Source organism: Lampris incognitus, chromosome 10 (assembly GCF_029633865.1).
Source record: "Lampris incognitus isolate fLamInc1 chromosome 10, fLamInc1.hap2, whole genome shotgun sequence".
Classification (NCBI taxonomy): domain Eukaryota; kingdom Metazoa; phylum Chordata; class Actinopteri; order Lampriformes; family Lampridae; genus Lampris; species Lampris incognitus.
The window spans coordinates 51,509,712-51,521,103 of record NC_079220.1 but is presented as its reverse complement, the minus strand read 5'-3'; the positions used below and the strand labels follow the sequence as shown (position 1 = coordinate 51,521,103).

Sequence of the window (11,392 nt, the reverse complement as noted above, 5' to 3'; positions counted from 1 at the left end):
TTCTCTAATTACATGTTTCACAAGTGTAATTTATTGTATTTCATTAAGAGATCTCGCTCCCGTGTGCATTGTTAAAAGTTATTGCATAAAAATTCTGTTTTGTTACATATATCTGAAAGTTACTGAATACATATTCTGTTTTGTTACATATATCTGAAAGTTACTGAATACATATTCTGTTTTGTTACATATATCTGAAAGTTACTGAACACATATTCTGTTTTGTTACATATATCTGAAAGTTACTGAGTACATATTCTGTCTTGTTACATATATCTGAAAGTTACTGAATACATATTCTGTCTTGTTACATATATCTGAAAGTTACTGAATACATATTCTGTTTTGTTACATATATCTGAAAGTTACTGAATACATATTCTGTTTTGTTACATATATCTGAAAGTTACTGAATACATATTCTGTGTTGTTACATATATCTGAAAGTTACTGAATACATATTCTGTTTTGTTAACTATATCTGAAAGTTACTGAATACATATTCTGTTTTGTTACATATATCTGAAAGTTACTGCATAAGAATTCTGTTTTGTTAACTATATCTAAGTTACAACTGAAAGCTCTTATTTTTGCCCCAAAGAGTGAATAAATGCTATAATGCAATTTAAAATGCACTTTCTACTGTTTCTATCAAACTGCAACCCCCCTCCCCCAAGATCAGGTGGGGGGGTCCTCCGGGTAGATCAAAAATACGCAGGGGGTCCAGGACCCCAACAAGGTTGAGAACCACTGAATATGTATTTATTGTGTAGTTCAAGCACGATAGATAACACAGTAGAGAGGAATAGAGCGGTGAAGCCACAGCCGATCGGTCCATCCTGCTGTGCAGAGGTGTGCAGACCCCACCATCTGCTGTGTTGCTCCATACACATAAAGACAATTCTGAGACAGCGCCGGATCGTTAGGAGCAAAGCAGAGAGTTGTTTATGCCCCCCCCCCTCCACCCAGTCTTACCCTCCTCTTGCTCCTTAGGCCAGGGAGCCTAAAGCGGTGATGAAGGTCCACACCCTTAATGCCACCTTCCAGCCCACCAAAATCGGCAATGCCCATGGTCTCCAGATAACGCATCTGAAGGACAACAGCACGAGGAACGTCTTCGTTTACCACGAGGACGGAAAGGTGAGGGGGGGGGGCACGGTGGCGCGCATGTTGTCCCGAGGGGCAGGGCCCTCTCACGTGGTCTTGGTTTGTAAGCACAAGTCGGTCGAGTCATAACTTCCCCACCCGGGCGTGTCGGTGTGCAGCAGTCGACTAAAAGAAAGGACACGTTGGTCTTTTTAGCCGTCATATTGCGTTGACCATTTCAGTCAAGCCAAAACTAAAAAAAAAAAAAAAAACAGCACAACATTTTTTTTGTCGTTTTGGTCAAACTTTTTTTTTTTCCATATGAGATTTTACCTGATGAAAGATGATTTTACCTGATGAAAGATGATTTTACCTGAACTAGTAGTAGTAGTTGTAAGGAAATAGGAAAGACATTGAAAGTCAGACCAAATCTTTATTAAAACCAAAAAAAGGTTGGTGCAGTAAAGGGAAGATGTGAATAGGGCGATGGGGGGCGGGGCACCCTGGGGGCACCCTGGGGGCACCCTCCCTCCCTCCAATGTCTGTGTGGGCACTGGGTGAAAAAAATGTCTCCATTTAAACTGGTGTGCTGCAGAGTAATGTAGAGAGAGGTGCCAGCTGACGAGGTTGGATGGCCTGTATGGGACGCCTGGTGAGTAGTGCTGTCTTTAGTCCAGCCATCCATTATCCACACCGCTTCTCCTGCTCTCAGGATGGCGGGGGTGCTGGAGCCTATCCCAGCAGCCACTGGGGCGGCAGGCGGGGAGACACCCTGGACAGGCCGCCGGGCCATCACAAGCGAACAAAAAGTAAAAATAATAATAATACAGATATATAAACAAACACTATTTGGTAGTCATTCATGGTAAATTAATCGAGTGCTCATTCAAAGACCTCAGTTAATGACAAATAATCAAGGAAATAACTTACAATGTACCAAAATATAACTGAAATTAATGTTTCGGGGAGTAAAAAAATCAGTTCTACGGGTGAGTAAATAAAAGTTGTAGCTGACCATGAATTGTTTTGTAGTACCGTATTTCCCAGTGGAAAATATGTTGAACTTTAGAAATCAAATCATAAGATTTCTTTCCTATATAACAGGATGAAGTACTTAGTTTAACTGAAATTGTTAATCGTCCCTGATAGATAGTGTGTAGCCATTGTTAATCGTCCCTGATAGATAGTATATAGCCATTGTTAATCATCCCTGATAGTGTGTAGCCATTGTTATTCATCCCTGATAGATAGTGTGTAGCCATTGTTAATCATCCCTGATAGATAGTGTGTAGCCATTGTTAATCGTCCCTGATAGATAGTATATAGCCATTGTTAATCATCCCTGATAGTGTGTAGCCATTGTTATTCATCCCTGATAGATAGTGTGTAGCCATTGTTAATCATCCCTGATAGATAGTGTGTAGCCATTGTTAATCATCCCTGATAGATAGTATATAGCCATTGTTAATCATCCCTGATAGATAGTATATAGCCATTGTTAATCATCCCTAATAGATAGTATATAGCCATTGTTAATCGTCCCTAATAGATAGTATATAGCCATTGTTAATTGTCCCTGATAGATAGTATATAGCCATTGTTAATTGTCCCTGATAGTGTGTAGCCATTGTTAATTGTCCCTGATAGATAATATATAGCCATTGTTAATCATCCCTGATAGATAGTGTGTAGCCATTGTTAATCATCCCTGATAGATAGTGTGTAGCCATTGTTAATCATCCCTGATAGATAGTGTGTAGCCATTGTTAATCATCCCTGATAGATAGTGTGTAGCCATTGTTAATCATCCCTGATAGATAGTGTGTAGCCATTGTTAATCATCCCTGATAGATAATATATAGCCTTGTTAATCATCCCTGATAGATAGTGTGTAGCCATTGTTAATCATCCCTGATAGATAGTGTGTAGCCATTGTTAATCATCCCTGATAGATAATATATAGCCTTGTTAATCATCCCTGATAGATAATATATAGCCATTGTTAATCATCCCTGATAGATAGTGTGTAGCCATTGTTAATCATCCCTGATAGATAGTGTGTAGCCATTGTTAATCATCCCTGCTAGATAGTGTGTAGCCATTGTTAATCATCGCTGATAGATAGTATATAGCCATTGTTAATCATCCCTGATAGATAGTGTGTAGCCAAGTTCAATAACAAAACAATAACTTCCCTAATATCCCACAGTGAGCTTCATTTTTTGTCACAAATCCTGGTGTAAAAGAAGGTGTCACTGTTTCCATATGGCGGACATTTCTTTTTCCAGTCACGTACCATACTCTACCACAACATACTACAACACAATACAATGCAACACAACACCATAGTGTGCAGCAGACTTTAATGCAGCAAAACACAAATGCAATGTAAAAAGGTATTGTGGGTAAAAAAGCAGTGATGGAAGTAATAAAATAACAGCAGATACTGTAAAAGCTGCAATAACTCTCGATAAAGAGTCTCGCCAATTTCTGTAGAAAGTAAGTACGCACCACAATCAGTGATCGCAGGTGAGCATCACTGATGGGTGTCCAGGGTTCAGTGTGAAATATCTATATTCCACCATTTAGGGAGTGTTGCTGCATTACCGTACTGTACTTCGTTGTTTCAGACGTTAAGAGGCCATCCCGGGTCGCCCGTGGACGTCCGGGTGAGAGTGACTCATCCAGGTATCTGATCTTGTGTATCTTGTAGGAAATCGTGGACTGGTTCAACGCCATCAGAGCGGCTAGGTTTCACTATCTCCAGGTGGCTTTCCCTGTGGCTAGCAACGCTGACGTGAGTTATGCCCCAAGCCAACACACACACACACACAGACACACCCCACAGTAATGACTAGGTATTTTACCTTTGTTTGTCCAGTTGGTGCCAAAGCTAACCAGGAACTACATTAAGGAGGGGTACATGGAAAAGACTGGCCCAAAGGTGACACGCTATCCTGTTACAATACTACTGCCTAAATGTAATTACTTTCCTGTCCACCTGATTTTTAGTACTTACTACCCAGATGCTTATTTTTGGAGGGGATAACAACATGGGGCTGGCACGGTGGCGCGGTGGTTAGCGCGTTCGCCTCACAGCAAGAAGGTCCTGGGTTCGAGCCCCGGGGTCGTCCAACCTTGGGGGTCGTCCTCTGTGTGGAGATTGCATGGTCTCCCCGTGTCTGCGTGGGTTTCCTCTCGCAGCCCAAAGACATGTAGGTCAGGTGAATCGCCCGTACTAAATTGCCCCTAGGTGTGGGTGTGTGTTGGCCCTGTGTGATGGCCTGGCGGCCTGTCCAGGGTGTCTCCCCGCCTGCCGCCCAATGACTTGCTGGGATAGGCTCCAGCTATCCCCGCGACCCCGAGAGCAGGATAAGCGGTTCGGATAATGAATGAATAAAAACATGGCCGATAAATTTAGCATCCACCGTTTGTTGCGATCTTTCAGCGGACGCTCTGCGACCACAAACGTACTGAAAATACATTTCTGTGTCTCCTGATTCTCTCACACAGCACACGGAGGGCTTCAAGAAACGGTGGTTCACCATGGACGACAGGAGGCTCATGTACTTCAAAGATCCACTGGTATTCAGAGAACTCTCCATCGTCACGCGCTTATGCTACCGTAGATGCACGTTGGGCCCAGCAGGTGGCGCTATGCCTCGGGCCACAGCGATTCGATCCGTCTTTATATTTTACGGAGGAGTTAAAGGTCAACGAAACAGCCCGGTTTAGGTGGACAGCGGCGCCATCTGGAATCTGGAAAAGTGCCCGAATCTGGGGGGAAATGTTGAGATGGGCTGCAAGTTTTGTTGTACCTTCTGGAAAAGCTCGGACAACGCTCGAGTCAGCAGCAGCCGTGGAGAGAAGCGAGAGCGCTGATATAAATTATCCATCCATCCATTATCCAAACCGCTTATCCTGCTCTCAGGGTCGCGGGGATGCTGGAGCCTAGCCCAGCAGTCATTGGGCGGCAGGCGGGGAGACACCCTGGGGGGCTGGGAGACACCCTGGACCTGTCCAGGGTGTCTCCCAGCCCCTCGCCGGGCCCTCGCCAGGCCATGACAGGGCCTAATAACAAGCAACTATATAACTGCATCCACTCTCTCTCTCTCAATACGTCTCTCACTCCTCTACTCAATGGAAGAATTTGAATTTTTTATTTATTTATAGTAGACGGTAGAAGGGTGTAGCCAGGCGGTGGTGACTCATATTGCCATGACACAGACAAGCCTGTCACGAGTTCAAGTTCTTTTTATTTGTCAAAGGCTCAACAATACCGCGTGGCAGCCCCTGCTAAGGCATCAGTTCAACCTAAGAAAAAACAAACAAAAAAAACTAAAGAATATGATAACAAATACAGTTAAAACTAAAAAAAAAAAACCCTCAAAATCATCATCATAAAATGATAAGATTGTAAACTAAAAAACAGTATTTACAGTCCAGCGTGAGAAATTAAAAACCAAAATTCAAAATTCAGTGTTGACAGACCGAAAAAAGGAGACTTAGAATTAAACTAAATCCACACTATAAAAAGTAACATTTAACAGTTGACAATGGAAATGCAAGAGTATTATAGAGGTATGTAATTGTAATCTACTACTACTACAACTACTACTACCACTACTACTACTACTACTTTCAGCTGCTCACGTTAGGGGGCGCCATTTCCATCTCTTCCTGTCCTCTGCATCTCCCTCTGTCACACCAGCCACCTGCATGTCCTCCCTCACCACATCCATAAACCTCCTCTTTGGCCTTCCTCTTCTCCTCTTCCCTGGCAGCTCCATATTCAGCATCCTTCTCCCACTATACCCAGCATCTCTCCTCCACACATGTCCAAACCGTCTCCATCTTGCCTCTCTTGCTTTGTCTCCAAACCGTCCAACCTGAGCTGTCCCTCTAATACACTCCTTCCTCATCCTGTCCTTCCTCATCACTCCTGATGAAAATAGAGGTGTGTCACTGTGATAATTATGGAAAACGTACCTTTACGTAGTGCCGGCGTGGTATGGCAGAAGTGCGCGGTGCAGAATAATCACAATCAGAAACCTGTTTGTCGTGTCATTTCATGCACTTGTGCACATGAAATGAAACAAAACATAGCTTCCCCCGGCCCCCAGCAGTGCAACACAAAGACCAAAACACACATCCAAAAACTACAACAACTAAACTGAACTGAAGTGCAGAGTGTGCATTTTGCATTAATTGGAAAAACGTGTGTGTTTTTGGGGGGCCAGCAGTTATGCTAATGTTAATTTTGCTAACTGGAAACATTGCAACTGCCCCCCCCCCTTATTGATTTTTTTTGGCCCACTACCCCCCCTCTGCTGAGCCGGGGAGGGCTGCAGACTACCACATGCCTCCTCCCATACATGTGGAGTCACCAGCTGCTTCTTTTCACCTGACAGTGAGGAGTTTCGCCAGGGGGAGGTAGCGCGTGGCAGGATCACGCTATTCCCCCCAGTTCTCCCTCCCCCCCCGAGTGACCAGAGGAGGCGCTAGTGCAGCGACCAGGCCACATACCCACATCCGGCTTCCCACCCGCAGACACGGAAAATGGTGTCTGTAGGAACGCCTGACCAAGCCGGGGGTAACACGGGGACTCGAACCAGCGACCCCCGTGTTGGTAGGCGACGGCCACCCGGACTTCCTGCAACTGTTTACAATATGTTGGTTTGTAATTTCACCACGAAGGCTGGACTGCCATCTTCCCCTCTCCCCGTTTCTTGCAGGACGCCTATGCACGGGGCGAGGTGTTCATCGGCGGCAAGGAAAACGGGTACGTCGTGCTCGCCGGCCTCCCTTCATCCATCCAGGGTCACCGCTGGCCGTTCGGAGTCACCATAGTAACGCCAGACCGGAAGTTCCTTTTCGCCTGCGAGACGGAAGCGGAGCAGAGAGATTGGATGGCTGCATTTCAGAGGGTGGTGGACCGGCAGATGTTGCCTCAGGAATACGCAGGTAAACGAAATAACCCCGCCCGCCCGGAGGACTGCTTTCTACCCACGTGCTTCCTCGACAACCGAGTCTCTTCTCCCCGCTTTCTCTGCAGTGGAGGCCTATTTCAAGCACAAACCCTAACGTGCAGAAGAGGAGGAGGAGGAGGAGATGGGGAAAGAGGAAGCTGACATGAGATAAGCTACTCCACCTCCCGCCGTCAGACTGTGTAGCCCCGACGCTGAGGGGCTATAAAGGAGACGGGGGGCTACGGGACGGTAAGAGAGCTTCCACAGGCTGCTGCAGTTTCGGCCCTCTGGCACCACAACGTCCTTCACCCTCAACCCACTCGGTTTCCTTCCGCCTGGTCAGCCACCTCGTCGTGTCCGGCGTCAGAAATTCTCCCCCGTTCCCTTTTTTTTTGTTTGTTCATGAACGTCGGCATCCATCTGATACTTGGACTTACGGAAGTGCATTTTGTCCTGACCTAAACGTCCTTGTTTTGTGTACCCAGAGTAGATGTTTGTTGTCTGTCAGAGACGGGAAAGACATTTGATGTGTTCTGAAAAAAAAAATTTTGTCGGAAATTTAAATCTGCTGCGAGGAGTTTTGTCACTATTTATTTATCGGCCTCTGTTTACCTCGGCTGCCTCTATATGACCGATATACGTGATTGAGACCCATCTGCTAGAAGATTGGATATTGCCATATTATAATTAATTATTCCATATGCTGTCCCCTGGGTTTCACGGTGCACAGACTGGATCCATAGCCACCATTACACATCCATTCCCTTACCACTGTGTGCACTTGCAATACCCATACTTGCAAATGGCTGTATTCACCAAAACGTCACCAAATCTCTCAGTCTTCCTTCCAAAACAAATGCATGTCCTCCCAGAGAGACAATGTAGGTCCTTGTAACAACAGGCAACGCTGATGCAAAATGAATGGAGTCTTTCTTCTATGACACAGTGCAGCTTTCGCCTACTGGGGGGGGGGGGGGTGAAGTCAATAAAAAAACCCAAGACTCCTCATAGCAGCTTTAAAAGACATGGGAAGAAACTTGTTATGTAACACAAGTCACAGTACTACTCGAATGCCGTGATGCATGTGATGAGCTGAATTGACCTGGCGGACTGGTGGTGGAGGGTGACTGGTATCTGGTGTGCATATATACAGGCTTTCCCGCCCAGCATGTGTAATATGTACAGCTCGTACATAGGCAAACGCAGCACGTTATTCGCCCCGTGTATCTGTACCTTGTTTTTACCTAGTAATGTACCGAGTCATTAACAGAGCCAAGTAATGCAAATACAATAATCTGTTTCTGCTTTCTGAACAAATAAAACACACGCACACAAATTAACGTCAATATTTCTCCTGTTTTTTTTGTTTTTTTTTTGTTTTGGTGACTTGCAATTCACGTTAGTATCGGCCTGCATTTCTCACCGTCCCTCACGTTTATGTGGCACTCTAAAAACCTCTGCCGTCCTGCAGATTTGGGATTAATTATTTACATGTCATAACATTTTCCATCCACCAGAGGGAGACAGAGGAAAGGCTTTCAGCCTCATACACACGTTATACATATGTGTGTGTGTGTATGTATGTATGTATGTATATATGTATATATATATATGTGTGTGTGTATATGTATATATATGTGTGTATATATATATGTGTGTGTGTATATGTACATATATATCAACACGGATACAGGAAAAAAGACTTTAATACATTTCAGGTATGCGTGTGTGTATGTATATATATATATATATATATATATATATATATAGATACAGGAAAGATTTTAATACATTGCAGGTATGTATGTATGTATATATATATGTGTGTATCGTGTACATATATACACATACATATATACATACATATACATACATACACATACATATACATATATATACATATATATATATATATATATATATAATATATATATATATATATATATATATATATATATATATATATATATATATGATACACACACACACCCACCCAACCGGGTACAAGGTGCTTCTTGTCCACTTATGAAGATGCTCATTCACAAGTGTTGAGCAAACAAAAGATGGAAATATAACAAAACGCTCCAAGCCATGTACCCTTACTTCTTTATTGTAGTTAAACGGAAATGACAGGAGATGCACTGCACATTGAGAAGTAGTAGAACAAGATAACACTGCGTTACCCGGACACCAAGTCCGGAGATGCATACAGGATGTAAATACTGTACATTATAATTTTCCATTTCAGTGGTTTTATTCTCATTTTCTTCGTAATTTTGCGTTTCTAAAGGTATAGGAAAAGCACAGGCTACGAGCACATAGAGCATCTCTTCGAACAAAACAACCTTATAAAACGAGGCCTCTATACAGTCCGACAAAAAGATACCGGACAAAAACGTCAAGATACTTTTTTTGAACCAAAAAAAACAAAACACCATTAATGTATAAGGAATACAAGCAAGACAAAGTAAAAAGACAGCAGTAAGGAAACCAGGCTACTGGTACTTGAATTGACTGTGCAAATTTTTTTTTTGTTGCAATTTAACATATTATATATATATATATATATATTGCAGAACAAAGTTGTTTACTTCCACGTGTTATTTCATCTGTAAGATGCTGCACATTACTTTTCACAGCACGGCTGGTCAAAGAATTCATACTTTGAATTTCTTGGCCTGTGCTATCCTGCCTGGTTTCCTTCTCTCTCTCTCTCTCTCTCTCTCTCTCTCTCTCTCTCTCTCTCTCTCTCTCTCTCTCTCTCTCTCTCTCTCTCTCTCTCTCCTTGTTTTGCCTTTGTAACCGTCCTCAGTGAAGTGCGAGGCAAACTAAATGATAATCCGCTGTGCTAAGAGCGCTCATTAACTCGCAGAACAGAAAGCCACACTTCTAATATTTTACACCACGTTATTCAAAATGACATTCGCCCCCAAAATATATTTACATATTCTTTACCCTTATGGTTTTTTTTTTTTGAAAAAATGAGAAACTTCCGAAATGAATACTCGTGTACGGACTCTCACTCGTATAAATATATATATGAAACGACAGCCCCGAGGTACGGTCACATGATCCTTACAGCAAAACCCCTGTGGTGGGTCTGATTAGGTTTTGATGCGTCTGGTCGAATCCATCCACCCGTTATCCAAGGCGCTTATCCCAGTGGGGGTCGTGGGGATGCAGGAGCCTATCCCAGCAGCCACTGGGCGGCAGGTGGGGAGACACAGACATTCCCACCTAGGGGCAATTTAGTACGGCCGAGTCACCTGACCTACATGTCTTTGGGCGGGAACCGGAGCACCCGGGGGAAACCCACGCAGACACGGGGGAGAACCTGCAAACTCCACACAGAGGACGACCCGGGACGACCCCCGAGGCTGGACTACCCCGGGGCTCGAACCCAGGACCTTCTTGCTGTGAGGCGAGCGCGCTAACCACTGCGCCACCTTGCCGCCGTTTCTGGTCAAATGACCTATATAACACTGGTCAACACAATTTTTCTTGCATGGGGTTTTTCAACGGATTCTAGCTAACTTCTGGGTGCTGAATCCAAATCTGGCATTAGTTTTTGCCTATCACATCAGGTTTTTGAACTATGAAAGATCATTATTTTTGAGAAAACAGCAATTTTACACCCGAAGTTAAAGAACGCCGTTGCATTAGAAGATCGATAGATGCAAAAATGATTACAATGAATAAATAAACACTCAGCCTGGCACGAAATGACTTAGGAAACGAATAGGGGTCATTTTTTATCCCCACCAAGATTGCCAGACTAGATGGTCAACTTTTGTAAAATCCTGAAGAAGGAGCATGCAGATAGCACGAAAACCTGATGTGATAGAGCAAATCTGATTCAGCAGCCCAAAATTAGCCAAAAACAGTTTCCAAAGTCCATGCAAGAGAGAAAATAAAATGTTGCAGACCAGTGTAACAGTTCTGGGGGTTACGTTGGTGTATGCTTTTGCATACAGCGTGTCGTCGGCACTGAATTCAAATCTGCTAAACGCCCTGTCGATCAATCGCTTTAAATATTCACATAGACGAGCGATTCTTCCACTTCTGTCAGCGATGAGGAAGGACGAGATATTTTACCATCAAAAAAAGAAGAAGGTAAATTTCACGAGCCAGATGTGACCACCGTCCAGGAGTCAGCATCAATAGAGGTGTTACAGGGTGGTACACACTTCTGCATTGACACATCCTTTAACCGTCTCTTGAGAACATGACTGATTAATGTCACAGATGGTGGAAGTCCGCGGGGCAAGCCGAGCTAAGTATCTTGCTCGAGGGTACTTCAGCAGGCGTGGCGGTACAGGACTCGAACGGAGGCCGTC

General features: G+C 43.9%; 1 protein-coding gene across 1 annotated transcript in view; it reads left to right on the top strand.

Annotated features, from left to right (window-relative positions):
• Positions 1-8,395, top strand: part of LOC130119341 (arf-GAP with dual PH domain-containing protein 1-like) — a 30,040-nt gene extending 21,645 nt beyond the window's left edge. Inside the window, exons 6-11 of the mRNA XM_056287802.1 lie at positions 994-1,140; positions 3,800-3,883; positions 3,968-4,030; positions 4,600-4,671; positions 6,822-7,050; positions 7,142-8,395. Coding sequence (XP_056143777.1) covers positions 994-1,140; positions 3,800-3,883; positions 3,968-4,030; positions 4,600-4,671; positions 6,822-7,050; positions 7,142-7,170 — 624 coding nt within the window. The 3' untranslated portion in view covers positions 7,171-8,395. The remainder of the gene's footprint in view (positions 1-993; positions 1,141-3,799; positions 3,884-3,967; positions 4,031-4,599; positions 4,672-6,821; positions 7,051-7,141) is intronic.
• Positions 8,396-11,392: the final 2,997 nt, after the last annotated feature.